This window comes from Apiospora hydei, assembly GCF_038363865.1.
Source record: "Apiospora hydei strain CBS 114990 chromosome Unknown utg000006l_segment0_segment0, whole genome shotgun sequence".
NCBI lineage: Eukaryota > Fungi > Ascomycota > Sordariomycetes > Amphisphaeriales > Apiosporaceae > Apiospora > Apiospora hydei.
The window spans coordinates 166,346-194,283 of record NW_027117365.1 but is presented as its reverse complement, the minus strand read 5'-3'; the positions used below and the strand labels follow the sequence as shown (position 1 = coordinate 194,283).

General features: G+C 54.9%; 11 protein-coding genes across 11 annotated transcripts; 5 read left to right on the top strand and 6 right to left on the bottom strand.

Moving 5' to 3' along the window:
* Positions 1-9: 9 nt before the first annotated feature.
* On the top strand, positions 10-1,212 carry PG997_007237 (uncharacterized protein; the record flags this gene model as incomplete). Its single annotated transcript, XM_066811552.1, has 1 exon — positions 10-1,212. The coding sequence occupies one exon, from the start codon at positions 10-12 to the stop codon at positions 1,210-1,212; it is 1,203 nt and encodes a 400-aa protein (XP_066666894.1).
* A 1,908-nt stretch (positions 1,213-3,120) lies between these two features.
* Positions 3,121-5,835, top strand: PG997_007236 (Fungal cellulose binding domain-containing protein; the record flags this gene model as incomplete). Its single annotated transcript, XM_066811551.1, has 5 exons — positions 3,121-3,169; positions 3,239-3,402; positions 3,460-5,148; positions 5,199-5,417; positions 5,476-5,835. The coding sequence occupies 5 exons, from the start codon at positions 3,121-3,123 to the stop codon at positions 5,833-5,835; spliced, it is 2,481 nt and encodes an 826-aa protein (XP_066666893.1).
* A 1,056-nt stretch (positions 5,836-6,891) lies between these two features.
* Positions 6,892-8,436, bottom strand: PG997_007235 (aldose 1-epimerase; the record flags this gene model as incomplete). The annotated part of the gene is made up of 6 exons (XM_066811550.1): positions 6,892-6,979; positions 7,141-7,561; positions 7,621-7,713; positions 7,767-8,093; positions 8,151-8,250; positions 8,317-8,436. The coding sequence occupies 6 exons, from the start codon at positions 8,434-8,436 to the stop codon at positions 6,892-6,894; spliced, it is 1,149 nt and encodes a 382-aa protein (XP_066666892.1).
* Positions 8,437-9,405: 969 nt separating this feature from the next.
* PG997_007234 (ABC transporter) lies at positions 9,406-13,872 on the bottom strand (the record flags this gene model as incomplete). The annotated part of the gene is given in 7 exon segments (XM_066811549.1): positions 9,406-10,012; positions 10,089-10,693; positions 10,773-11,745; positions 11,760-12,676; positions 12,760-13,026; positions 13,083-13,300; positions 13,359-13,872. The coding sequence occupies 7 exon segments, from the start codon at positions 13,870-13,872 to the stop codon at positions 9,406-9,408; spliced, it is 4,101 nt and encodes a 1,366-aa protein (XP_066666891.1).
* Positions 13,873-14,592: 720 nt separating this feature from the next.
* PG997_007233 (uncharacterized protein) lies at positions 14,593-15,216 on the top strand (the record flags this gene model as incomplete). Its single annotated transcript, XM_066811548.1, has 1 exon — positions 14,593-15,216. The coding sequence occupies one exon, from the start codon at positions 14,593-14,595 to the stop codon at positions 15,214-15,216; it is 624 nt and encodes a 207-aa protein (XP_066666890.1).
* A 530-nt stretch (positions 15,217-15,746) lies between these two features.
* Positions 15,747-16,104, bottom strand: PG997_007232 (uncharacterized protein; the record flags this gene model as incomplete). The annotated part of the gene is made up of 2 exons (XM_066811547.1): positions 15,747-15,755; positions 15,796-16,104. 2 exons carry the CDS (start codon positions 16,102-16,104, stop codon positions 15,747-15,749), a joined length of 318 nt encoding a protein of 105 aa, XP_066666889.1.
* A 757-nt stretch (positions 16,105-16,861) lies between these two features.
* PG997_007231 (uncharacterized protein) lies at positions 16,862-18,652 on the bottom strand (the record flags this gene model as incomplete). Its single annotated transcript, XM_066811546.1, has 3 exons — positions 16,862-18,097; positions 18,152-18,186; positions 18,250-18,652. 3 exons carry the CDS (start codon positions 18,650-18,652, stop codon positions 16,862-16,864), a joined length of 1,674 nt encoding a protein of 557 aa, XP_066666888.1.
* A 1,640-nt stretch (positions 18,653-20,292) lies between these two features.
* Positions 20,293-20,556, top strand: PG997_007230 (uncharacterized protein; the record flags this gene model as incomplete). Its single annotated transcript, XM_066811545.1, has 1 exon — positions 20,293-20,556. One exon carries the CDS (start codon positions 20,293-20,295, stop codon positions 20,554-20,556), a length of 264 nt encoding a protein of 87 aa, XP_066666887.1.
* Positions 20,557-21,668: 1,112 nt separating this feature from the next.
* On the bottom strand, positions 21,669-22,190 carry PG997_007229 (uncharacterized protein; the record flags this gene model as incomplete). Its single annotated transcript, XM_066811544.1, has 1 exon — positions 21,669-22,190. The coding sequence occupies one exon, from the start codon at positions 22,188-22,190 to the stop codon at positions 21,669-21,671; it is 522 nt and encodes a 173-aa protein (XP_066666886.1).
* Positions 22,191-24,656: 2,466 nt separating this feature from the next.
* On the bottom strand, positions 24,657-25,268 carry PG997_007228 (uncharacterized protein; the record flags this gene model as incomplete). Its single annotated transcript, XM_066811543.1, has 1 exon — positions 24,657-25,268. The coding sequence occupies one exon, from the start codon at positions 25,266-25,268 to the stop codon at positions 24,657-24,659; it is 612 nt and encodes a 203-aa protein (XP_066666885.1).
* Positions 25,269-27,236: 1,968 nt separating this feature from the next.
* Positions 27,237-27,737, top strand: PG997_007227 (transcription factor cmr1 protein; the record flags this gene model as incomplete). Its single annotated transcript, XM_066811542.1, has 1 exon — positions 27,237-27,737. The coding sequence occupies one exon, from the start codon at positions 27,237-27,239 to the stop codon at positions 27,735-27,737; it is 501 nt and encodes a 166-aa protein (XP_066666884.1).
* Between the last annotated feature and the right edge of the window lie 201 nt (positions 27,738-27,938).

The window sequence follows — 27,938 nt, the reverse complement described above, 5'->3', positions numbered from 1 at the left end:
TCGTTCAAGATGGTCGCCGTCGCCCCCGCCGCCAGCACGCTGGCCATGCCCGTGTTTTACCAGGCGATCCTTGACCAGCAAGTCATTGCCAACATCTCCTGGGGCACACCGGGCTCCAAGCCCATCCCCACCGTCGTCGACACCGGCAGCTACGGCTTCTGGGTCGCCGGGCCCGACGCCATCGTCAACTCGGGCTCGCCCTACCTCGGCCAGATGGGCTCCTGCAACGAGACCGTGGAACCGGCCTTCAACTGGCCCGAGTCCTCCACCCACGCCGGCCCCTACGATCAGAACGGGCTCAAATACCCCTACGGTGGTGCCGGCAAGGTCATTACCTGCCCCAACGCCGTCAACGACACCATGAACTTTGACCACGGCTACCCGTCCATCGAAAACGTCCAGGTCGCCGTCGCCGACTTCATCCACATCAAGTCCAGCAGCACCACCTGCCGGGGCGCCCACTACGACAAGAGCATCATGGGCCTGGCCCCCATCCCCGCCACCATCCCCGGGCCCATGCTGCACCCCGAGCTCCTGAGCCAGGGCCGCGTCGGCAGCTCCGTCTTCTCCATCTGGTTCGACGCGCCGCCGGCCGACATCAACGAGCCCCAGATGGGCACCCTGCTCTTCGGCGACGTCCCCGCCGGCAAGTACTCGGGCGACCTCGTCACCCTCCACAACGCCGGCGTCGACCGCACGGAGAAGGGCTACTACTACGTCGCCATGCCCGAGGTGCGCGGCGCCCGCATCGACTCCAAGGACGGCAAGAAGACGACCATCCCCTCCGTCAAGCCCGACGAGCTCCCCCTGTGCCTCATGGACTCGGGCACGTGGGGCATGAAGATCCCCTCGGACGACAAGGCCTTCTACGCCGCGACCGGCCTCGAGGCCGACTCGCCCTTCCTCAGCCCGCGCTACCCGGCCGCCTGCACCGACATCCCGCTGGACGCCGGCTTCGAGCTGGCCTTCACGGGCAAGGACGGCAAGACGGCCTCGGTCAAGATCCCCTACCGCAGCCTGGCCGAGTCCGCGGGCATGGAGCCCAACACGTGCCGCCTCAACCTGCAGCTGGGCGACAACGAGTGCACCTTCGGCGGCACGTTCTACGCGTCCGCGTTCGTCGCCCACGACGATGAGGCGCAGACGCTGCAGATTGCCCAGGGCGCTGTGGCTGGGTCGGCGCAGGGCCCGCCTAAGGGACTGAGACTGTAGGTCTCGATAAAAACATGTAATGATGTGTCATAGAAGATAGAAGAAGCGAATACCCATGATAGCAATTTGAAATGAAGAAATCGCAACATACCTAATCATGACTTTCCGCGCCATGTATCGTGCTGACTACTTCCTACGCATCCTACCGGAGTTGAGTTCCGTTACACAAGGCCTGGCATGATGACTCTTTCCGGTGTAGTTGAAAGCGTAGGCCATCGAGTATGATCGCGACGGTTTCTCGTTCCTTCGTCCAGGTCCACTATTTCTGGGATCCATGCGCAATGCATTTCACTCGTTATCCAAATGCTTTATGGGTAACCATGGGTTGAAGAATTTGCATTATCTGGCATCTGTTTGTTCGGGCCGTTGACTGTACAATAAGTATCGATGCACCATGTGTAAGTGCCAAGCTTTCGATGCCCAGCCGCATGCGAAAAACGTGCTCAGGCATGTCACATGCTGCGCAGAACCAGGTCACCTCTGCGCCAAGCTGGATTTTGCTCGAGGAGAATAGCACCGGGGAGCCGGGTTAGGCATACACACAGTAAAGGCATATCGCAACACGATTCCTTTGGTGCATCCCGAGAGCAAGATAGTAACCTGCAGCGCTGCATTGGGGAAGTAAGCCGAAGATGCAGGACGAGTGGGTGTGCTGGTTGGTGTTGGCTACAAGTGAGTGGTTGCGTTCAAAGGAGCCATTCCGCAACGGTCGCATTGATCGTAGGGCCCCCAGTAGGGACATTGACAAGACACCGGACGACCTAAAGCAACAATAGAGAGTATGAAATTGAGTACTATTGACAGTAAATATTTGTATGCATGGAGGTGGCTTTCGATGTTAGATTTGGCTGTATTACCTACAGTTCAAAGAATGCGCCTCTACTCAGGGCATTGAAGAAAGCTGATCCACTGACGCTTACATTGGTGCTTGGGGCAGTGCCTGAGTGCCTGGTAGGGGCTGATTTAGGGCTTATTTCTCCAACTCCCCCATCTTTGTGCAATTTCGCGTATTTCGGGCCGCTGGTGCGGGGTCTCGTTTAGGTGTCTCTCCGTGCCTCCGCGCCCAAATCGGAAGGTCAACCAGATGGAAGGCCTACTGCATCGGGAACATCTCCCTCAACCCCCCATGGACCCATGCGGCCTGCATCTGTGTGCCCCTGTCGCCTTGTAGTCCGTGCCATTCTGGGCTGACGGACGCGGGATTATTTTTGTTTCTTTCAGCGACCACCAATACGGACGAACTGGCTCTGCAGCGCGTCTCCGTAGCTTGACTCGCCGCCTCTCTGGGCCGTCGCCCCCATTCTTGGCTCCATCCCAAGAGGAAACGCGAGCCGCTGCCAACAGTTTTTCCTTGGCGTCTTGACTCCATCGTTCCTGATATTGTGGCGTGGGAAACGGAAATGAGGAGGGGGTTGCAGCCAGTCCAGCTGCTTGGTATCAGCATGGTGCTGCATGGAGCTGGGGCAGTCCCTGACCAACATCCTGCCCTGCTGATGACCTCTCGTCGTCGGCCTTACAGCCCGCATCACCTTCAGTCAGCTGGGACCCGGCTCAGGCTTCCCGCAATCTATCTCGAGTCCGCACCAAGCTATCGCCCAATGCTATTCGGATCCAGCCGGATCGACTGGGATGAGCACATGGAGAGAATTCCCTCCTATCACAGCCCTTCCCAACGAGGTCCTTTGCCTCCCATCCTGGGAACCCGCACGTCCACTCTGGACATCGATCGATGGGGCTCAAAGTCCTAGGACAGGATGCTCGAGCCTACAGTTCCGACGATGCGGATTATATATCTGGACGCTGTCCCTCGCGACAATGCTGCTGGCCTGAAGCTCTTGAGTCACTAGGTCCTTCCCAAGCTTACCTGCCCGAACCCCGGACTGCCGCGTCAATCACAAGCCAGTCAACATGGGCAACTTCGTTCGCCTCCTGTCCCTGCTTGCTGCAGTGGGCTCAAGTAAGTGCCATTTCCAGCTTCATGCCCATATTGCGGGTGCCGGAAATGAACTTACACAGATGATGATAGATGTGCGTCAAGCATGGGCCCAGAGCGGGACACCCACTCACTACACCGACGCCGATACTGGCATCGTCTTTGATACCTGGCCCGTCTCGAGCAGCATGACCTTTGGTGTGGCACTGCCTTCCGATGCCCTGACTGTCAACGCCGATGAGTTCATTGGTATCTTTGTAGGTGGCCCCAATGAGCGATCGAACCCGTGTGTGTTGCTTACTGACTTTGCCCAGAAATGCTCCTCGACCAGCGCCACCGAGGATGGCTGGTGCGGTGTATCCATGGGCGGACCCATGACCAACAGCCTCTTGCTGATGGCATGGCCCTACGAGACCGAGGTCTACACCAGCTTCCTGTGGGCGACTGGCTACGACCAGCCCGTGCAGTACACGGGCGACGCCAAACTGACTCAGATCTCCTCGACCACCGGCGATGATGGCTTCTCCGTCATTTTCCGATGCCAGAATTGCCTCAGCTGGAACCAGGGAGGCAGCACCGGTTCCGCGTCAACGAGCACGGGCGTCATGGTCCTTGGCTGGGCCTCTGCCCTCACCAACCCGACCAATGCCGAGTGCCCCGCCAAGGTCGTCATGAAGCAGCATGAGGCCCAGGGCATCTTCGGTGCGCAACTCGACAGCAGCGCCGCCAACCCCTCTTACACCCAGTGGACGGCTCTTGCCACCAAGACCGTCACCGGATGTGGTGGCAGTGGAGGTAGCCCGCCGACGACTACGAGCTCATCGACCGCACCTCCGACCACCACTACCGCGCCTCCTACTGGTGTACCGGTTCCCACTGGCGCTACTTACGATTATGTCATCGTCGGTGCCGGTGCTGGCGGTATTCCCCTGGCCGACAAGCTCAGCGAATCCGGCAAGAAGGTCCTTCTGATTGAGAAAGGTCCTCCCTCCTCCGGCCGATGGGGCGGTGAGAACAAGCCCGCCTGGCTGGACGGAACCAACCTGACCCGCTACGACGTCCCTGGCCTCTGCAACGAGATCTGGCAAGACTCGGCCGGCATCGCCTGCACCGACACCGACCAGATGGCCGGCTGCGTCCTCGGCGGCGGCACCGCCATCAACGCCGGCCTGTGGTGGAAGCCTTACACCGCCGACTGGGACTACAACTTCCCGAGCGGCTGGAAGGCCTCGGACATGGCCGGCGCCACCAGCCGCGTCTTCTCCCGCATCCCCGGCACAGACCACCCCTCCCAGGACGGCAAGCTGTACCTCCAGCAGGGGTACGACGTCCTCGCCACCGGCCTCCGCAAGGGCGGCTGGAAGGAGGTCACGGCCAACGCCGCCAACGACCAGAAGAACCGCACCTTCGGCCACACGGCGTACATGTACAGCCACGGCGAGCGCGGCGGGCCCATGGCGACGTACCTCGACTCGGCCAGCAAGCGCGGCAACTTCAAGCTGTGGATGCAGACCTCGGTCAAGCGCGTCGTGCGGCAGGGCGGGCACGTCACCGGCCTCGAAGTCGAGCCGTACCTCAAGGGCGGGTACCAGGGCACCGTCAACCTGACGCCCGTGACCGGTCGCGTCATCCTGTCCGCGGGCACGTTCGGGTCGGCCAAGCTGCTGATGCGCAGCGGCATCGGGCCGCAGGACCAGCTCGAGGTCGTCAAGGCCTCAGCCGCGGACGGCGCCACCATGATCAAGAGCGACGACTGGATCAACCTGCCTGTCGGGTACAACCTCGAGGACCACACCAACACGGACCTGGTGGTGGAGCACCCGGACGTCGTCTTCTACGACTTCTACGAGGCGTTCGACGCGCCCAACGTCACGGACAAGAATCTCTATCTGGGCGGGCGCGCGGGCATCCTCGCGCAGGCGGCGCCGAACATCGGGCCCATGATGTGGGACGAGATCAAGGGCGCCGATGGGATCGTGCGGCAGATGCAGTGGACCTCGCGTGTCGAGGGCAGCGCGGGGTCGAGAACGGGTACGCGATGACGATGAGCCAGTACCTGGGCCGCGGCGCGACGTCGCGGGGTCGCATGACCATCACGCCTACGTTGAACACGGTCGTGTCCACCGTGCCGTACCTGCGCGACCCCCAGGACGTGGCGGCGGTGATTCAGGGGATCAAGAATGTGCAGGCGGCGATCAATAGCCAGAATATTCCCGGGTTAAAGTGGATGGTTCCGTCGCCTGATCAGACGGTTGAGGACTTTGTCAACAACGTAAGCTATTTATTTCCCTCATATGATACATAGAAAGCGTTTGCTAACTCCAACATAGATGGTCGTCGCCACCTCGAACCGCCGCGCCAACCACTGGATCGGCACCAGCAAAATGGGCACCGACGACGGCCGCAAGAGCAGCGGCACCGCGGTCGTGGACTTGAACACCAAGGTGTACGGCACCGACAATTTATTTGTGGTGGACGCGGGCATCTTCCCCGGCATGGTGACGACGAACCCGTCGTCGTACATTGTCGTCGCGGCCGAGCGGGCGGCGGAGCGCATCCTGGCGCTGCCGGCCGTCAAGGCGAATGCGCGGTACGGGCAGTGCGGCGGGCGGGACTGGACGGGGAGTTATGTGTGCGCGGCGGGGACGACGTGCCAGTTCCAGAATCCTTATTACTCGCAGTGTTTGTAAAGGGGGCCGGAACTTGGAGGCTGGCTGGTTGTGGCTTATGTAGAGTAGACATACGATATTCTTAGTATATACTTGACGCATTGATTTCTTCTACGAGTCTGTTACTTCTTGTTGTGGAAATGGTGTTTTCTTCGACGACGTGTTCAGCTTTGTCAGGAGCCACTTTTGGTAACGCCTTATCTCCAAGCATGTAGAGTTGGTACACACACAAGAGAATCTCACTCGGAGAGCAATTGCAGCAGCAAGGATCACGATTTAAAAGCAGAATAAGTCAGCTGGGCTTTATCTAGGTCGGAATCCGCCGTAAGAACCAAGTAACACTTTGGTAAAGGGCCGCTCTGTCTTCCCTTCACCGAAAAGGGATGAATGTGAAAAAATATTGATGGGCGCATGTCGTAGCATCGGTCACCGTTCGCCTCTCTCAGCTCAAACGAAAAGCCAGGTGCCGGGGGCAGCAGGCCCGGCCAGTTGGTTGGTGGGTTGCACACCTTGACACCCTCCATCACGCCACGACATGCGGAGAAAATGTGGATTTTGGCCCACAGGCAGCGGCGCTTGCTCTTTGGGTGCCGGAGCTTACTTACTATTACGTGCTGCCGCCGTGCTCCTTTTCCCAGGTTCCGTATCCTACTTATGCATGCATGCATGCTGTTGGCTGCATCGTGTTAGTGTTGGACTTCGACGGCATATGCAGGCAACTATGCTCGCCGGAACACGGACAGTCGGATCGGTACCCCTTTCCCACATACCATTCGTTGGTCAGCATGTGTCATGCACGGAAGCAAACTGAGCATATTTATCGAGTTGGTCGCCAGCCTGCATACGTATATCGCGGCGGGCGAGCTTGGAGCATGGCAAAACGCAAACCAATCATCAAACACGGTTCTGTCCAGCAACATCAACGTGGAGGTCAAATTCGGGGGCTGAATCCGATCTCTTCATTGTCTCTCGGACTGTTTTGAGAGAACTCCTTCTGATTGATCAATCGTAATCGCTATCTGAAGACTCCATATCCAGTCACGTATTGAGCCTTTTGACACCAGTTCCAATGGACATCTAAAGCTGACTGAATGTCCAAGAGCTCTCCCAGCTGTACTTGTCGCCGGGCTTGCTGATCTGGTGGTCCAGGCGGTCCCACTCCGGACTGCGTGTAAGACGATGTTAGTAACCAGTGTCAGCAAAGGCAACCCCCTGCCATCCCCCAAAGCCCTTCTTGGCAGCGGGGTAGCTTGGTAGGACAGGGGTAAGACGCGGAGGTTGTAGAGGAAAGACGTCGGTCTTTTGTAGGATCGGAGGGTTACTCACTGATTAATCCCATCAACATAGTCCTGCGCCTCGATCGCGACGCAGGAAGACCGCGTCACGTTCCGCCGCCCCTCGAGCCCCTGATCCGCTTTGAGCGGCGCCGTCCCGTCGAACCAGTTGCACGAGTACAGCACGACGCCCGGCTGGTCGGTGCGCAGCTCGGCCTTGATGCCGGAAAACTCGCTCGCGAGCTCGACGACGACGGCGTCGGGGGCGGGCTTGCCCTCGATCGTGAAGTAGCCGTTGTACCCCTCGCACGCGCCGTCGGCGCCGCAGTTGCCCGCGAACCCGGGCAGGTCCCGCGCGTGGCCGAGGGGGAGGCCGGCGCGGCTGGCGAAGTCGTTGATTGTGCCGGGTGCGGCTTGGAGGATCTTGCCGGTGGGGAGGGCGCCTTGGTCGGCTTCGAGGTAGTTGGCGGAGTCTATGTTGAATGTCATATTAGTTGTGATAGTAGCGCAAGTTGAGCTGATGATGGCTTACAGGGCATGTGCAGTGTGTGCTCCCAGACCTTGTCGGTGTCGGGGTTCTTGAACGCGTCCAGGTTGAAGTAGGTGTGGTGCGTCAGCATGAGCGCTGCGAGAAGTATTAGCCAACTCAAACCCAGAAGCGTCTCTTGTCTCACATACGCGTAGCGCGATCCAACGACTTGGCGTCCATCTTGATATTAAGTACGCCATCCTTGACACTGTACTTGACGCTGGCCTCAACATCACCCAGCATGTTCTGCGACGAGTTGGACTTGTCGTAAATCGAAAAAGTGACGGAGTCGGGCTTCGCGCTCGAAACCTTCCAGTCGCGGTACGACCAGTTGTTGGTGCCGCTGTGCAGCGTGTTGTCGCCGTCGTTCTTCTCCGTGTTGTACGTCGTGCCGTCCAGCTCGTAGTGGCCGTTGCCGATGCGGTTCACGTACCGGCCGGGGATGGAGTTGTACACCGGGTGGCCGGGGTCCTTGGCTGGAAGATGCTACTGTTAGCGTACTGTTTATCTAGCGTTACGGGCGGAGACCTTACGGTAGTACTCGATGTCGTCGTAGCCCAGAACGACGTCGACGTCCTTTCCGTTCTTGTCTTTGACGTACAGGTTGGTCAAGGTGGCACCGTACGGAATAAACTGAGAGGTACGTCAGTTAGCACAGATCATGCCAGGTCCATGGAATACCGATCATCGGGCACCTACCTGGGCCTTGATGCCCTTAGACTCAATCGTGAACTTGCCATCCTTGCCGGGCTTGGGAGAGCCGGAAGGGTGCGCGACGCCGGCAGTAGCCATGAGTGCGACGATCCAAGAGTGGCGCATGACTGTTTCTTACTGATCAGTTCTGCCGAGACTTGGCACTGAAGAGATGAACGAGCGAAGAGACTCAGGGTCAGACCGACACTTATGGTGGAGTGGTTCGGTGAGCGACGGACGGGGTGAAGTGGGAGGCGACGGGGGATTTCTGGGTCGCAGGCGCGCGGGTGCCGGGGCTGTCTTATAACATTCCCGTGTTCGCGTAGACCCCCAATCAATAACCGTCTGCAAAGTCGCGGCACAATCCAACTTTGCAATCAAAGACTCAATAACGAGCCATGTGCGGAAGAAGCCCGGCCGTCTGCGGGCGTTGGTAGGAAACCAACGACCAAAGCAGGCCATGCTCAGCCGTCGGCGGGTGACATCAGCCTGTTTCTCGCATATGCATTACCCCAAAAGTCAAAAGCCGCCGATGTTCTCCTCTCGTCTCGCACCCAACTCCGAGAGCCCTTCTACCTCCTCCCATCGCTACCCCGAAAGGCCAAGCAGCCAAGTCCCTTCCACACGAGGCACCGGGGGCAAGCAAGTCATTACCCCGCAGAGAGATGCAGGTACCTTGCCCATGTTGAATAAGACGACCGTAATAATACCACCAACCAGACCCGGCCCCGGCTCTTTTGGCTAGCTCCGCCAAGATCTGCAATGCCGCCCCCCTTTTGGGCCACCCACTGCGACTGTAAGGCGGGATCGATTCCCACCACTACGCCCATGTGACACTGGAGGCGGGATGGCTACCACAATGACCCGAAATCAATGTTGTTGCTGTGAGACCATTTAATAAGATCCTTCTGGTTCCCGCTTCCCTCCGAGTGAATGAGTAAGCTGCCGCAATGAATACACCCAAGATTGCAGCCAATGAGCCTATGCACAGCGAAGCCCCGGGCTACCACCTCACCATATTAGCGGATCGAGAACAAACACCCGAAAGCGGATACCAGCTCGCTTCGCTTGCTGACCCAGCCGGACGGCAAGCAATCAGAGCTGGATAATCTCGTCCACCCCCTCGCGCAAGCGCTTCTTGATCGCGTCGAGCCGGTGCGCCACCATGATGACCGTGTAGCCCTTGTCCGTGAACTCTTCCTTGATCAGATCCAGCATCAGCCCCTCGGTCTCCGCATCCACGGCCGAGAGCGCTTCGTCCAGCAGAACGATGGGCTTGCTGCGACCGGCTTCCTCTGCTGCGTGCGCCTGGAGAAGCGCCCTAGCGAGCGCCAGGAGCTGTCTCTGCCCGGCGGAGAGAGCTGGCAGCGCGGTAAGACTTTGATCGAGAATGCGGGACAACGCGTCTGTTTCTATTACCAGGCAAGCCGATGGGTCGCTAGACGGAGGCTGAAAGGCCTTCCAAAGCTGTGTCTTCTCGAGTACGCTAGCGATTGTATCATTGGCAAGGCTTTCCGACGGGTCGATGTTGAAGCGCAGTGTCGCCTCGTCCAGCAGCATAGCATCCTGCGGGATCGTCACGAACAGCTGCTCTCGCACTACATAGATTGGTAGCCATTGGAGATCCAGCCCGTGGGCCTCGAGTGTGCCGTGAATTACGTCAAGTAAACCGAGCAAGGTCAACAGAACCGAGGATTTTCCCCTGATACATGATTGACAATTGCCTGCGTCAGCAGTAGTATACTCGGGCAAAGCCTAAGTTTCAAGTAAACACGTACCTTCCCGTACGCCCAGCAATGACGACCAGCTGCCCCGGTCTGATTGTCAAATAAAAGTCCCTGAGAGCTACGGCGCCTGGGCTTTGGGACTTGCTGTCAGCGGGAGAAGGACAACGAAGAATAATGTCCGAATGAACGTACTTGTATGATACCGTAACCTTTCTGAACTCCACTGCACCTGGATTAGGCCACTTTCTCGGTGGATTGGAATCATGACTCCCGGTGTCAAACTTCAAGTCATCGGCGTTTTCGATATCCTCTGGCGTAACCGTCCTCTCCAGAGTCCTAAGGCGTGCGACCGCTCCCAGCGAGATCTCGAGGTCCGTGTAGTACTCGACCAGCCGCAGCAGCGTCGTGTTAGCTACGAGGACGATATTCAGCGCCATGCCGATCTGGCCGCCACTCACGGTTCCCTGGAGCCAAATGGCTAGAGAGATGATGCCGATGGCCAGGGCGGCCACCATCAAGTTCAGGACGAGGTTCAGCCACCGCTGGAGACAGAGCAGCAGATAGAGTGGCTTCTGCGAGGCGTCGAGGCGGTCTAGGAACGCCGCGGTGACCGCGTGCTGTGCGTGGAAGGCGCGGATCGTCGCGACGCCTTCGGCCTAGGTTGCGTGTTGCGGTCAGCAATGATCTAGTCTCATATGCGTATGACTGGGCCTTGAGGAACGAGGGAGCTCTCACATTTCCAAGAAAGCTTTCAAGGACAGCCGACCGGGAGTCGAGTTCGAGGAACCGTAGTTGTCGAGACGTGCGTAAATACAATTTCTGAACCACGCAGACGACAGCTACCGTGAATGGAAGTGTTAAGGCCAAGACCTTTTGCGAAACGAAAAGGAACGCAGCTTGAAACAGTAGCTTAGTGGTCTGAACAGCAACGTTCTGTAGTCCCTGCGACAGTTGCGTATCTATCAACTGAATATCCTGACTGAACCGGTTCAAAATGTCCCCGGTGCCTGTAACGGAGAAGTAGGACAGAGGCGCACACATGACGATCTTCAAAATCTTTGAGTGCAGGACTTGACCTGAATGTGGCGCTGACAACATGAGAGTGGACCACATAAGTACGCTCGTGGAGGCCCACGCCAGAAAGCCTTGCAGGAGGAAACCGAGGATGTAGCCCGTCTGATTGACCGACCCGGATTCGGTCCACATCTTGAGCCAGTATTGTGGTGATGTGATGAAGAAGGAGTATGCCGTGCAGCTGGCCAATACCATCGTGAGGTTACGCCAACCCACGGACCGTAAGTAGTATGTGTAAAGCGATGCATCTCCAGTCCTGTGGTCGAGTTCGATGCTGGATATGTTGGCCCGGAGAGCTGGCTTCAGTGTCTCATTGGGTCTTGGTATCTCATACCCTTGTTCATAATCATCATCATGGTAAGGGGCAATATGAGTCAAGGGGGTCTGCTGCCGCTTGAACCTCAACTTGTCCCAGGGACCCTGCTCCAGTATACCCTGGTTACCCAGAATAATAACCTGGTCTGCGAGATGAAAGTGCTGTAAGGCGTGACTTGTAAGGAATACCGTAGTATCGAGTTCCCGAAGGAGCCCTTTTGGGCCCATCAGATTCTCGAATATCTGCCCCTGAGTGTTCTGATCAAGGCCGCTAAGCGTGTCATCCAGGACGAGACAGCCACATTTGGCATAGAGGGCTCTTGCCAGGGCTACTCTCTGTCTCTGCCCCCGGATAGGTTCATGCCCTGGTACCCGATACTGGTCTGGTCTCCGCCGGGTAGTTGATGTAGATCCTGATTCAGACAGCATGCAGCCAACACTCTCTCGTACCAAGCATCGTCGTGATGGTCACTTTTCGAATGGAACTGTATCGCGTCCCTGATGGTTGTGCCTTGCAGCCATGTGGACTGGGCGCAGTATCCGATCATCTTGGACTGCACCATGATGACTCCTCCCGACAACGAAACCTCGCCCAATATGGCTCGGACCAAGGTAGACTTCCCAGAAGCCGTAGCGCCTGTGCAGAAAGTGACCGACCCTTTCGCGGCCTCAATGTTGATGTTTTGCAAGACGGGATCGTGATGCCCGATGTAGGCGTGATGAATGCGGAAAGCCAATGGTGGAGTCTGATCATCGCTCGAGCTAGTTGGAACTACAGATCTCGTCTCAATGCGCTGGTCTGACAGATCTGGACCAGTTAGAAAGCTCTGGATCCGTTCAAAGCTCGACAGGGACGCGACTGCGCCGGGCACGATCGTCATGACCATGTTGGCTGGGTGGGTGACCAAACCCAGGATAGCAATCGTCGTGAAAGCCGTCTCCACGTCCAGCTTGCTCCCGTTGAGTGCAGCAATCGTCGCAAACAGCAATAAAGTAGCGACAGGGGTGAAGATGCCCAGAGCATTGGCCGACGCATTGTACAGGACCATGATCCATCGTACACTACCCGCTTTGCCCAGCTCCTTCGTACGCAATGTCTCGATATAAGATGTCATGTGGCCCTGAATGCCCATCATCTTGACGTTCTTGATGGCGGCGATAATCGCACCGGTCATGGTCAGACGTGCTTGGGTAGCGTCGTTCCAGCCTCCCCTTGCGGACCGGATGTTATTGGCGACGTAGCGGCTGACCTGAGAACATACTAGCGGTCACCATTAGCGCAACTTCCTTCACGATGTCTCATGTACTGTTACGCCTTACAAGCAATGAGGACGAGCGGCAGAGGCCAGATCCACCCAACCTCCCTTGAAAGGAGAAAGACGCCTATGATGACCTCGAGAACCTGGCCCCAGGTCTCGTGGAACAGTTCGGCGGTATCTGCCAGAGCTTCGGCGTCGTTGCTCATCAAGGTCACAACTCTACCCGTGTTTGCTGTCTCTTCGCTGCTGTGCATTGTTTTATCGTGGATCAGACAGATCAGCGCGCCCCGGACCATAACCTTGAGTCTGTTGAGGCGGTGGTGGTAGGTGGCACTCGAGAACTGTTTTGGGCATCTAAGTTTCTGTTGATATCTCAACTCGACATCGATGCACTTACCGCAAGCCCTATGTATACAACTGGCGCAGCCAGCAATAAACCACCTCCGGCCTTTCTGGGCTGTGCTTCGTTGGCATGCCGAATAGCCTGCTGGATTAGGATCGGCTGGGAGTACTTGAAGAATATCAGGAGAAGGCGGTATGACATGGCCTGTAAGAACGGACGACAAAGACACCGCAGAAGTATCCGCGCCAAGGTCAGCTGGTTCTCCGGCTCGCCTGATAGAACTGTGTCAGTATATGATGTGGCATATTAGGATAAGTGTCCGCGCTTTACCTCTTCGATCCCACGCTAGAGCCGCCTTCCGACGTAGACCGTTTGACTGGAGCTCAGAATCTAGCGGCGGCAATCCTGCCACCAGCAGGCTACTGCGATAGCCCTGGGCAAGGATAGGATTGACCCACCAAAAGCTCGCCCTGCCTACGGCACCTGCCGTGATTTCGGGCGACACATTCTGGTACTCGGGACGGATATAGGCAACCTTGTTATGACTTTCGATAACTAGAAGTAGAAGTTCCAGAGTTACCCGCATGATGATCAAGGGTTTATGCTGATGCGCACATGGGCTAGGCATGCGAAATAGCATCAAGGGCCCCAGGTCGAGAGCCAGAAGAGCCAGCAGGAAGGATGCAATGAGTCCAGACGGCTCGAGGGAGCGCCTGTGATGAAGCCGAGAGACGATGCAATAGAGTAGGGTGGCAAGAGCCACACTGACAGAAGATACATCAAAAGTCGATGCATCATACCCTCCAGCAGCGACGTCCACTGCCAATGATGCAAATACAGCCATCAGGAAAAGATTGCTCATCACCTGGTGGAAGTCAGACTATGCCAATATCGTAATTCCATCTTTCTACCGCCATTCTTACCAGCTTAAGTCGCCCCAGGGCGCCATCTTTGATCTTGAATCCAAGGTTCCTCAACAACCAGAGCTTTCCAAGAAACAGGACCGTAAAAGCGACCGGGATGGCGAAGTAATAGAACCCCGGTCCTGAGCCAATTTGATGCACGGTGATAACCATTATGCTGGGCCTCAGAGGCGGTTTGACAGATACTGCCTAATCTTGAGAAAGGCCTGTCGGTCGCATAAGCAAATCAGCATCAATTGCTTTGCATGCATGCTGCCCAGCCACTGTCACGTGATAACCGAGATTAAGGGCCAAATGAAGTCATTTTGCATGGCACCGCCAGCCACGGGTACGCATACATAGACTGAGACTTCCCGCTTCCCGCTCAAGCTTGAAGATCAGCTGAACTGAATCTAATCTGGTCTCCGGTCAATTCGTTTCTAAAAGCATGGAGTTCATGACTCTCCCCCCCCGAAATCAGGGGCATGATATACCGCCAATTTCTGGTCAACAACGCCCCCGCTCAGCACGTGGTTGCCTCTGGTGATTTTTGGGGCAGGAACTATGCCCGTTTCCCATGCTCTTCAACCTCCGACGAGGATTTTCTCCAGGGCCTTTCCCGGCGTTGTGGGAGGGGCGGATGGGGCAATTATCTCACCACCATGCGCTTCAGCGTGTGGCGGAACGGCCACCTCGGCTGCGAGCCTGGCACCTTGTTCCATCGAGCCAAGAGACTCCCATCTCCAACGCCGCTGTTCCTCACGTGCCGGCAGGTCTATAGAGAGGCTGCCGTGTACGTCTACGATACGCCGCTCATCTTCCATGCCTGGGACGCGTTCCGTGCGTTTCTCGCCCGCACACGGGGCGTTATCCCGGCGGGCGTGGCATCCGTCCAGCTGGTCGATTCCATGCCAGATGGGACTTTTCTCGGGGAGAGAGAGTTTCTGTCCTGCCTCCAGAAGCTGGACTTGTCCTCCGTTGGCCTAAGGGCTCTGGGGCCTGTCTCATCAGACCAGGCGCAGTTGCTGGCCCGGGCTATGTGGATGGGACACTTGTCCAGGGCGAAGACGGTAGAGCTTTTCAGTCCAGCTGCGGGTCATGTTGGGACTGTTAGATTCAATGGATGCCCGGTGACTCTTCGTCCGGATGCTGCTTGGGCAAGAGTTTTGTACTTGCTAGAACACGACGGGGAGGATGAGCAGATAGGCGAACTGAACTCCTACGCTGCGTTGGTGCAGGCGGCAGAACCTCTTGGACTAAGCATTGCGGATAGCTCTATAGAATAAAATCGCCATCGAGTTCCTGAGATACAAAACGTCCAAATTAATATCACGCGACTATCAGCCGTGACCACAAATAGAACCGGCTGTTATGGAAAACACGCATAATGGCACCGTCAGCGGTGTGTCCGATGCCGTGGTAACAACTTCCAGGGCTATCCGGATGAGAACAATGACAGCGTGGTGGAATACGCTGGGCCATGTCACCATAATGTCATTTACGGAAATGTCTTATGAGGGTAGAAAGCGCATCCCAAAAGGATATATCGGCGGTTTCTCTAAGCATTGCTAGTATGTCTACCTTGAGAATAGCGCTCATCCTGCCACCGAGGAGCGCCCAAAACACCAAGCCATGTCTTGTGGTGGGCCGTGCCGCTATGTCAGGACCATATCCATCTCAGACTAGGTTGCCGAATCAACCATTCACAATGAACCCCCTTAAATGACAAAAAGCCAGAACGCCAGCTCGTGACAAACTCATGTCGTCGTTCCTCGTCGTTAATAATGGAACCGTGGTTTCTGCCCAGAACGAAGGATCAGAAGGTCTGTCTTAGCGGAGAAAAATAAATTTTCTTTCATGCTTACCTGGTACCAAACTTGAGATAAGTTGTTTCTCATCGTTTCTTTTGAAGAGCCATTCGCTCCCTCATGTTTCTCGGTGAGATCGTACTTTGGACCGGTGCCGGGCGGGTTGTCAAACTTGGGGACGGGGAGGTCGAGGCCCACAGTGGAGATGCTGTTCTGTTCGCCGCGGTAGGTACCACAGCCGGTCTTGCTGTTGAGCACGTCGTAGATGAACGGAAGATCGTAACTGCCACCGGCGCCGCCAAGGATAGGCTTCTTAGCCTTCTTGCTGTTGGGTTTCTTGTTGTTGGTCTTCTTTTCGTTGGTCATGATGGCTGATGATGGGGAGATTAGAGGGTCCGATGTGGTGTGCTGCTTATAGCAAAGTGGTATAAATTGTCAGAGGGCGAGCTTAGATGGCTTAGTTCAGTGAGGTGATGTTGAGTGAGATTTGGAGTGGAAAATCGCAGAGTCTGAAGATGGAAAGATTTTATATAGGCAAGATGGGAACTTGAATACATAGCGAGGTGAATACAAGACACAGGATTCGAATATGCATTCATAACAGGTATTCAATCCAAGGGTTGAGTTTACTAGCCAGCTGTATGTAGCACCAACTCCTTATTAACCTGCATTGAATGTAGGCGAATTTTATGCCTGTATTCCAAGTAATAGTTACATCGTCATCTCCAACAATACACAAAACTCTCGCCGGGTTGAACGCAGAGTGGCGATGGACAGTGTAGAGTATGTTAGGCTCGCTAACGGCTCACAGTATGGGCCAGCCATTATAGACACCAGCTGGGATACTAAGGGGCTCGGTAACAAGGGCTCGAAGTCTGTTTACTTTCTCCTAACGGAAGCGCGGACAGGAATTGGTAGTATGTAACAACGCCTGTCATGTCCGGAACTGTACAGAGACCGCCCTTATAATACCTCCTGCAAACTTGAACTAAATTGCCTAATAAAAGCAAACCATATGTAACGCCATACTGACTCGTTGCCAGTTTCCATCTGCAAACTCATGCCTGGGTTACTCCTACTCTCCGGCTGAACCAAGTCCGATATCTTGAGGCTACGTCTCTACTTAGTGCACATTTTCCCCTTTCTTCCTCCATCTCAGAGCAGCCCGCTCCGGGTGCAGCATCTGCAGCAGGAGAACCTGAGCCGAGTCAATTTCCAGCTGATGCATGATCCTGCGCCTGGCATTATCCGCGCTTTCACCGGGCCGCTGGGTGGGATCTACTCGGTAGTCTCGGAACAGGGCGGCCATAGTGGCGGCGAACTCGACCTGAGAGAACTTCTTGCCGGGGCAGTTGCGCTCGCCCTCGGACCAGCCGACATAGGTCCCGCGGCGCGGGGTGATCAGCTCCTCCTCCGCGGCACCCGACCGCTTAATCCAGCGAGCCGGGCGCCACTCCAGCGCATCGGGCCCCCAGTAATCCGGGTGCGTGTGCACGGCGGCATAGGCTACCAGGACCGTCGTCTTGGGCGGGATCGTGATGGTCTTGCCTCCCCCGATCGTCAGCTGCTGAGCCTGCGCGTCGGTCCACTTGGACATGGGAACGAGCGTGTACAGGCGCAAGGACTCCATCAGGACCGCGACGCAGCGCTTGAGACGGGGGAAGTTTGAGTAGTCCCACTCCGAGACGGGGCTGTCCCCGAATACGGAGCAGATCTCCTCCGAGATCCACTCTTGCACGTCGGGGTTGATGGCCAGGTGCATCAAGGAGAAAACGATGCTGTGGGTGGTCGTGTCGTGGCCGGCAAAGTTGAAGATGAACATGTTCCCGTAGAGCTCGCGCTCCGTCAGTCGCGTCGCTGGGTCCGTCTCCTCCGCCGAGGCCCGGACCAGCGTGGACATCAGCGTGCGGTTAGTCTCGCCGTTCTGGGCCATGGAGCGCTTCTCTTCCTCGTATACGGGGGTCATGTACTGCTGGAAGGCCACGATCGCCTGGTGCACGCGGCGGAGACTGGCGGGGAGCCACGGCTTGGCGAGAAACTTGGTGCCCAGGGCCATGATCAAGTAACTCTTGTCCAAGACGATTTGCAGCGACTCCTTGTAGTTCATGGCTGCGGCAGTGGCTGTCTTCTCCAGGTGGCCCTGGAACTTGAAGGATCTCCCGAAGCCGGCTCGGGACAGGATATGCAGGGAAAGTGTGCGCGAGTCGTCTGCAGTGCTCGTGATCGACGGCTTCGATGCCCAGTACCGTATCATGTCGTCTGCCTGGGCTAGGCTTTCCGACCAGACGATCTCGTTATTGGGTTCATTGAAACATGAAGCGGCACTCTTTCGTTGCCTCTTCCACTGGTCACCATCCACCTGGATATATATCAGTTGCCATCCAATTCCGTTCATGACCATTATATCTCTTACAGTAACCAGATTAGGGCCGAATGGATTCAGCATCGCTAGGAAAAGGTCAGCACGTAGAGCGACTCACATGATTTTGCGATTAGGAAGACTTGGCTCACTGTAAAAATGCAAAGGTCGTGGGAAGTCATGCTTGCGGCGGAAGATCTCCATGAGGGCGTCGGGGTCACATACTTGGATCGAGTTGTAGGTCGGGGTAACGTGCATCCAGACGGTGCCCATTTCGAGCGCGGACCGGCATTTATCCTGGACCTCCCATCCCCGCCAATTGTACCTCGCGAAAGACGAGTTGCGAAGAAAGGGCAGGATTTTGCACACGAATGTGACGACCTTGCTATCTACCATGAGCCAGAAGGGGTTTTCGGCGGGGATGAACAGGACGCGGATGGGGATGCCGACCTTGCGGGCTATGAGGTAATTCCGAAGGAGGCATATCATGGAGTAGAGCCACCAGGCAAAAGTCAGGAAGAGCAGAGCTACAGCAAAGTCGCGAGAAGAAGCCATTGCCAGTCAAGTCAGTAAATTGATGCTGCTTGGGAAATATTTGTGGCAAGACGAAGACAGATTGGCAAATAATGTGACGATTGCACTGCGGCAAGGGAGAAATATGTTTACTGCTGGTGATGTTTGCTCTCAAGGTTGAGTCACTAGACCCGACGTTCTGCAATCACTGTTGGTTCTTTCCGACCTCTCCGCTCCGGCATCAAGCAAGGGGTTGGAACTGAGATGCCACAAGGTGGGGGGGGCTCCCATTCGCTTGGCATCCCTTGCACGTCCGAGATTGCAACGCTCTAGCAAGGGCGAATTGGCACCTGTCTGGTAATCAGTAATCAGAGTCTGTGCATTAATTGTATCGTTGCTTGGGGTGATGCAGAATACATTGTCGAGTGCCCATGTTGGTTCGAAGTTACGAACTGTAAATCGTCCCAAGAGCTTAAAAGGTTTCCAGCTAAAGCATTACAAAGTCAATGGCCAGGTATACAGCTGCACTAATGCAATGGGTAGGGCGAGATTGGAGTCTCCCGAAATAGAATGCGACGGTGGCTTCTGAGTTTCCCCGTAGTTCCAAACCTTAGGTATACATGCCACCAATGGAATAACACGGATCACTGAAATAAACAGTAGTGCTTCCGGGGAAGGCGTAGCAATGCATGCAGTAATCAAAAGTGCGTAACCAAACGCGATGATGAAAGATAATCTTGGAAGTAGTATTGTAGCCATAACCACCGCCCTGTAAGCTTGGAAGCGCAACTACGAAATTTCAGGAAGTGTGCCTAGAATATATTCTAACTCGGAAGACAGAGATTGGGTCAAGTCGGAGAGTCATCAACTATAGTCTATGAATCATATGCTTGGCGTGGTGTCTAGACCTCTGATACTTGGAGGAATTTCCTGCGGCATGCAGTGAGCTTTCAAATCATTGGTTAGTTTAAATTGCCATAGGCCTAAGCCAAGACCAGCCAGCACCTCGTGCTCGGTAGAAAAGCTGAACTGCTGATCCTTTTCCTTTCCCCCTTTCACCGTGGGATGGATGATGTCTTGGCTGCGGGTAATACGCCCTTTTATACGACTGAGTGCCAGCCAAACGTAATACGGCCTCATACGGTACAAACCCACTTGGCGCATCTCACAGGGCGAATATACATCTTATAGCTGAAGTCGTATTAGTCCTATCCAGCGTTGCATCTTTCACATTCTTCAGCCAATCCTCACTACAACTGCCTTATTCGGTAATATAGCACCTGCATGTTAGCATTCCCCTGTTAGGAGATTGCATGTATAGTGGTAATGCCCCAATGCCAAGGGCCTGTGATTTTAGTAAGACAAATGGCCTATGTCGTTAATGATGCAAGTTTGAGGGAGCAGCCTCAGGGGTATTCGCTATATCCTGCTATAGCCTCTATGGCCAGTGAATGGATTCGAGGCAGGCGTATCAGACCAGCTGCATTTGCAGACATCGGCTTTGTTGACCAAACCATAAGGAGGAAACGCTTTGGAGACCCTGAGAATAAATAAGACTGCCTCCTCCCTCAGCTCCTATTCATGCTCCCCATCTCTCACACATATCTTCACAGCACTACCTAGATCATAACTAACACTTGCCCTTCAGAAGATCTATCTCCTGCACCCGAAGACACCCCAACATGCTCATCAGCAACATCACCCCCTCCCTCACCACGGCCATCGCCTTCTTCGCTCCAGCGGCCGCGGCCTGGGACATGAAAGTAAAGTGGCAGGACACGACCACCTGCGTCGATCCCGGCGGTCCCGCCAGAACCTACGTCCGGGACGACTGCATGCCCCTCACCAACAGTGACCACGGGGTCAAGATCCTCGACCACGTCACCCCCTGTAATAGTAAGAATCTGAAATTTCCTTCTCGAGACGTCAACAGCACCAGATGTTAGAGACCGACCATATCAAGCAAGACTGACCTCTATGTGATAAACATAGTGAGAGGATACGCGGGAGGAAGCTGCGACGGTGATGTCAAGATCGCGGTTAGTTCGCACCAATGCCACTCTTTGAGGGGGATCTGGTGCGTCCGGATCGAGTGTTAAATGATTCGGAACCGTGTATGCGGTTGAACCTGTAAGGTGTTTGGTGTCTGAACTAGATGACCGGGTTAGGCTTTGACCGGTAGGGGAAGAGGTGGCGGGATTATAGGGGGACCCATATATCACTCGTTTTAAACACTCTAGAGCACTGGGATCATACCTTAAAAATGAAACAAACGCAATTCCCTGCTAGGATACCACCTCAGGCCAACGTGATTTAGCTAATATATTCAATCATGACCTATAAACATTCCATTCTCTCCGTGGCTTACTTGGCCATACTCGCGCAATTCACTGGCACTTGCGGCCTCTATCTTCCACCACTGTATACATCGTAAGGGTTATTTACATGATATGAATTGGACCGGACTAATCTCGAGCTCCGCATGCTGCGGTATCTTCGTTCCTGTGTGACATGGTGTTTGATATATGAGCCGACTCGGTGCTTACAGGGCGTAGACATGCCGCGTTTGTGGGGAGGTTGCGAAGCTCGGTTGCGCTGGGTTCCAAAGAAGCATATTCAAATGGCGAGTGACTGGACTTGCTTCGATGGGTGACCCTCTTGATTGACGAGAGGAGCGGTACAGCAGGCCGTTCGGCCTTTTCGACGGGGCAAAGAGTTGCGGGAATGCCGAGACACACGAGATGATGATAGCTAGCACCCAAAATCCTTAGCATTGTGGTTTTAGCTCTCCTTTAGGAGAATGGGCCGAGAAGGGTTCGATACGCACCAACACCCAGCTCGACTGCTAACCAAAGGTACGTCCAACCGGCATCATACTGTTTGGTGCCATCCGTAGTAGCCAGGACAACAACGACCCGGACTATGGAGACGGCCATCGTGATTATCACCAGGGAGAAGATGCCCAGCAAGGCAAGTTTCTGCCGCGGTTGGATCCGGACGTTCCATACTAGGCTTACTGGGATACACAAGACTAATATGATCAGTACACGCTACGCATCTAAGGGGGCAGAACGCACGAGGACTCACTCAAAAGATCAGTCGCGACATCCGACACGCAGTTAACCACCAGCAACACCACGTTGAGGTACGCGCACTGCTCCGCACTGCCTTCCGCCTTCATTTCCAGAGACTTGGTCAGGCATTTGTAGGGTATGATGCCAATCCAGACGAAATAGGTCGAGACTGTCATGAACAGCGATGCCCACCACAGGTACTGCCCTTTAGCCACGTTCCGTCGCAGACGCCGGAAAAAGAGCAGGAAGGACAGCTTGACCATCAGGATGCCGGTGCTCCAGAAGACCAGGATGGCGATCTGCACCTTCCACGCCTTGTCGGAATCGTGGGCGAACGTCGGGGACGGCGGGACGTTGCCGACCACGACGTCCCGGACGACGTAGATATACGACGCCAGGTTCTGCCAAAGGATCGCAGAAAGCGCGCACAGGAGCCAGGCAGATATGATGAGCCAGTCGTCCGCCCACAGCTTCTTCGGCCCTCGGAGGCGGGATAGTAGACGCATTGCGAGCGTGATTGTCGAGATGGCGGCACTCAGCCAGACGCCGACCTTGAAGGCAACATTAGCCACCACTGTACCTTTTACTTAGGTGTCTTGGGTGAGTACTCAACCAGAAAGCTTGTCTTTGATACCAGCGGCGGTATGTAATGGGAATGGCCATCGCTAGGCTGACCCGGCATGGTGGAGGGGCCTCGCTGGTGATTTGCCAACTAAATAATTGTACGATGACTAGTGAACCCTTTAATCATCGTTTTGCGTTTAAAGCGAGAGGGATAATGTGTGTGTCTGAGGCCCCGACTCGAAAGAAGCCTACGCCAGTGACTTGGAGGATGGGGGTACGCGGGATGGGATCTCGGGGGCTAGTGGCGCATGTTGGGTTGGGAGCATTACCGACGAGGCACAGCTTTGTTGGTTGAGCTGAGGTGAGCAGCAGCGACCGGGCGGCTCGGGGAAACAACGGCATCTCAATCGGGGGATTTAGGAAACATGTTGCTATCAGCATTGAAGTTTCAACAAAACCCTTGTCTGTAATGTGACGATAAGCAGACGGGCAGAAACGTACAACGAACCGGAGCTGATGGTGATGATACCAACCTGATTTTCCTTCCGTCTGTGGAGCGTATGCGCGATGCTGCACTGCGACGTATTCGGGACTTTCGGCCCCCAAGAAATGTCAATCACGCTACATAGTCAGCGAGAGATCATCGACGATACTACCACATTCCCATCTTACGCGCAGCCTTGGCGCATACGTTTTTCTGGGGCTGCACATCATTACCCTGCTGCTTATTCCGTCGCTATGAAATCAATCCACTGAGCGGCGAAGGAAGAAAAGGCTTGGTGGCCGAAGCCGGGCGTGCTCCCGGGTCGGAATAGGAGGGTGGTCAGACACGGTGTTGTGGTAGCACAATTGTAAGCTTTGTTAGGCCTTGCCAGCATCTGCCTGCGCCCCTTTGCATCCTACTTGTTTGATAACGTAAACCCCACCACTCATGCAGCTCGACTGCGCCCGGATGAGAATCCTACCACCAAAATTGTTTGGGGACTGGAATTGTTTAGCTGTAATGACATCCCTACAAGGCTTGAGAAATGAAATGTATGTACCTGCATGCACTGCTGCATTTAGTTGAGTCAAGACCCTGGTTTTGCTTGCCCCTGGTATCGAACCCCCAATTACGCTCCTGCCGCAGCAGAATGTAATCATCGCCGGAGTTTGTAGTTTTTCCCTGCAGAGCCTGGCAAAGCTCTCATGCACGCTGGGAGTGAAAGGCTGAGGCCTACATCAAGGCGTATATTAAGGACTTGGGTTGTGTTGTACAGAGAATAGTGCACCAGTGTCAACATGTACCAAAATGAGGTGATAACATTTCTGGGATCGTTGGAGCCAAGGATATAAACTGGCTATCGTGACTACAGCGTCAGTTCGTCAGTAAACTAATACGACCATCGCCTACCTCCAACCGTCGGTATTGTAAACGAGGAATGATACGTCCAGTCTAGTAGGGTTGACGTCTCTAGCCTTGCTTTGGACCGCTTTTGCTATCCTACAGTTGTCTGTGTACGTTATATGTGTATATAGTATCGGAAGGTTAGTACCATTTCTTGGTAGTCTTCCTTCGCTCTGGGTAGCACTTCATTACTATAGGTCGACTCATCACTGCGCACTATATGCTACCTGGTTCCCGCTGCAGTCCGTTGTCTCTTGATCGCATCACGTCAGTTCATTAATAACTTCATCAAGAGGCATATACCCCTTTCCCTCCGACGGGATTGACCCACCATTCAGGAGACATTCTACAGTCACCGCGCTCTGTATGGCTCAAGAACTTCAGGCTCGACTCTCATGTAGCCCCTGTCACGCCATGTCGTGGGCTCGGGGAGGTAAACCGGCTCGGTGTTCAAAGGCCGAAGTTGTACCTGTTCGGCAGGGCGATCCGGCACCTCGGTCACGGTAGGCTCCAACAACGAGTGGTCCAAAGGCCAGTACTTGGCCTTTCTTTGCTGCGGATTCCTCCTGAAAGAAGGCAGCGGCGGGACAGCAGGCTTAGCCTGGTTCTTCGACGGGGCGAACAGCTGCGGGAAGGCCGACACACACGCGACGACGATTGCTAGAGATACCAGACGAACCCATTAGCACCAGTATTACCTGTTTTCCTTTTCAAGCTCGTTCCATAAAGAGTAGTGACGGTGAGAGAGAGAGAGAGAGAGGAGCTGCAGTAGTATCATACCAACACCTAGCTCCACGGCGTTCCAGAGATATAGCCATGGGATGTCGTATTGGTCGTATCCGACCACCCTAGTAGTGATAACAGAGACACGAACTATAGCAACACTCATAGTGATTATCACTAGCGAGAAAATTCCTAACAAGGCCAGCTTTTGGCGTGGCTGGATCCGGACTCTCCACACCAGACTGAACGGGATGCACAGGACTAAATAGAATCGACGGAGTCAGCGCCTGCTGCGTGCTCAAATTTTGGACAGTAAGTAGCTGACTTCGTGGGACTTACTGAAGAAGTCGGACACAATGTCCAAAGCGCACCCCGCCTTGATGATGGCCTCCGTGTACCGAACCGAACTGATCGTAGAACAGTCGATCACGATGCGCTCCATCGACTTCGTCATGCACGGGTAGTTGGTGGTCCCGATCCAGACGAGGTACGTCGAGACGGTCAAGAAGAGCGCGCCCCACCAGAGGTAGTGACACTCGGCGACGTTGCGCCGCAGGCGGCGGAAGAAGGCCAGGAAGGACAGCTTGACGGTGAAGAGGCTGGTGTTGAAGAAGACGGTGACGATGAGCTGGCCGCGCCAGGACTTGATGGCGTCCTCGGCGAAGGCCGCGGGCGGGGGCCAGAGGTGGCCGCTCGAGACGTCGAGGAAGGTGTAGAGGGGCGGCGAGATGACCTGCCACGCGATGGCGGAGAGGCCGCACAGAAGCCAGGCGAACATGATGAGCCAGTCGTCCACGAAGAGCCGCTTCGGGCCCCGGAAGCGGAGAGAGGAGGCGCGTCGCCAACGCGATGGTCGAGAGGGCGGCACTGGTCCATATGACGGCCTTTGCATCGGTGAGTCGTTAGTCATTTTTTACTTTCCATTCATGGTGTTGTCATGTGTGCTTTACCATGAAGTTTCTCTCTGATATTAGTGGCGGTGCGGTCTGGGGAGGACGAGCGGTGAAGGGATTGGACATCTTTGCGGAATATTAGATGCAATGATATTATTTACTAAGCGAAACGGCTGTATTTGGATAGATACCTCGACGACATGGACACTTCCTTAATGGATGACTGTCCAATATCACGCTGGGGAGTTCTTGGGTTTTATTGTGTGGCCAAGTAGTCAACGTCGTGGTGACTGCAGACGTCAAAACCACACTAGGAGGCATCATGTTATGTCTTATTGGTATGAAGTACTGCAGCGGCTCGGCGTCTCAAAGAAACCACCCCGACTTAGCCGAGAAAAGAGAAGGATTCGATACGCATAACAGCCGTCATCTCTAGAGTCGCGCACGTTGTTGCTAGGCTATCGTCAGCACGCAGGTAGTCAGGTCTTGGCCAGTGTGTTGTCCAATGTGCATCCTTGTTGATGTAGTCGGTCATCCTTGGGTAACGCACCACTGCACACCAGTTGGGGATAAGAGGCTATGCTGTTCTCCAAATTTAGTAACGCAGTGCATCAGGATTGGATCGCGGCCTCCAAGGCATCTCTCTCCATAAACCACCCATAGATATCGTATCTATTTAAGTCAGAAGTCAATCGACAAATCAGATGGGGCGGTGGTTGATCGTAAAAGTACCATGCCTCGATTAAATGACGGGTATCGGACCAAGCTCTCTCTTTCCTTGTTCCCCGAGCACGTAAAAAAGCAATTTTTCCTGCTTGTCAGCAAATGTCACTGATGCTGCTACCCAATAGTAAGGGCTCATGCAAGCCATCCTTCTAGACGAACTGGACCACTATGGTAATGGAGTAGATAGGTGCAGCGAAAGGAGGAGGCCGAACTACCCGCTGGCGGACAACTAAAAGCTAGATGCTGGGGCAGCATTAGGACGGAATACTCTGGGTTGCCATACCCGTTTACATCTAGATAAATACGGCGTATCACCAGACGTGCCTCTGCAGTAAGCGAGCCAAGTTGTCAGCTTACTCAGATTGCCTATCATCCAGGACGGGAATATCCCCGACGCCCCATGCCTGAGTGTGTTTTCCCAAAGCTGCGCGGGGACGTTGAGGTTACCGCTCGACTATATCAGCTCTACAGAGCTGTTCATACTCACATGCATTTACAAACCCGACCTAGAGGTATGCAACCGCAGAGGTCGACTGCGCCTATGGTACACAGTAACCAATAGCTACTGCTTACGTTTCAAGCGAAATCTGCCGGGAAATCTACTAAGATCTACAATGAGCTGCAATAAAACGTCTTGGCGATATTGTCCACGAATGGTGCCCCCTTAATCTACAACTGTTAAAAGAGAAGGAACTCCCAGAACACCACACAACAATACAGTACTCGGAAAAATGACCATTTCTTTCCCATAGTAATAAAATGACTCAAACCTACAAAGTTTAGGGATTGATTTTCGTTATAATCATTGCGTGCAAAACCCCATCGGGGTCACCAGAACAGGCCGAGTGTGGCTTCCTGAGGGCAGCTAATCTGCCCAACGTTTACCTACAGCTGTCGTAACTCTGTCGGTCCTGCAACTAACGTGTCGGTGCCGATTTCAATCACACCAAGCCGATGTCAACCAGAGACGAGCTGTCCGAGTTGCTTTCATCTTCGTCGAGCTTCCGAGGTCTGATTGCTTGGTACCACGAAATTGACCGGGTGATCATGACGCCGGTAGTACACAAATGAGGGGGATCCTGTCACGTCTTGTCGGCTACTGGTTCAAGTCGCCCTTTCTCATCAACAAACGTGGATCCGGCAAACTTCTCTCATCCAACTGAGAAAGAAAGTCCAGAAGTTCAGCCAAAATAAAAGGATCCCGTTCTTCAGCGAGTATCTACGAATATAACCAAAATTCCATCTAGCAATAACCCAACATGGTTTCCTTCCAAGACGCCCTGGCCGCGGGCAAGATCACGACCGAGCAAGCCCACGAGCTCTTCGACAGCCTCGACGCAGTAAAGCCGAGTGAGCTGAGGGGTCTTTGGCAAGGATCCGAATTCCCCACCGGATCGAGCAGCGACGGCCTCCTCTCGGCGTCCGGCTGGTTCGGGAAGCGGTTCACCAGCGACGACCACGTCGATCCCCTTGTCTTCTATACGAAGAAGAAGGACCCGGCGGCCGACGGTAAAGGAGGAGACAGCAGTAATGATGATGGGCTCTTCGCGGCCGACCCGCCCAAGGCGACGGCGCTCTTCCTCCAGGGCGCGTACGTGCCGAACCACCAGGCCGAGTGCGAGACCCAGGAGTCGGGGGCTCGGCTCCGGCATGTCGAGTACCGGGGCGTTGTGACGGCTAGCATGATCTACAACCAGCTGCCCATCATCGACCACTTCCGTCGGGTCGACGATAACAAGCTGTTGGGGGGTTATGGATAACCCGCAGGCGCCTGGGCCTCCGTATTTCTTTGTACTTCGACATCATGTAGAGGGATGTGGAGACTGAGAGCCGGGTCAATTGAGTTAATAATTTCGTCGGCGCTGTAGCGAGATTTTGAAGAAGGTTACGACGAGACCAATTTACATCTGGCGTAAGCCCCAATACCTTGCGTGAATGGAAAGTCCTACGGCATGGTGATA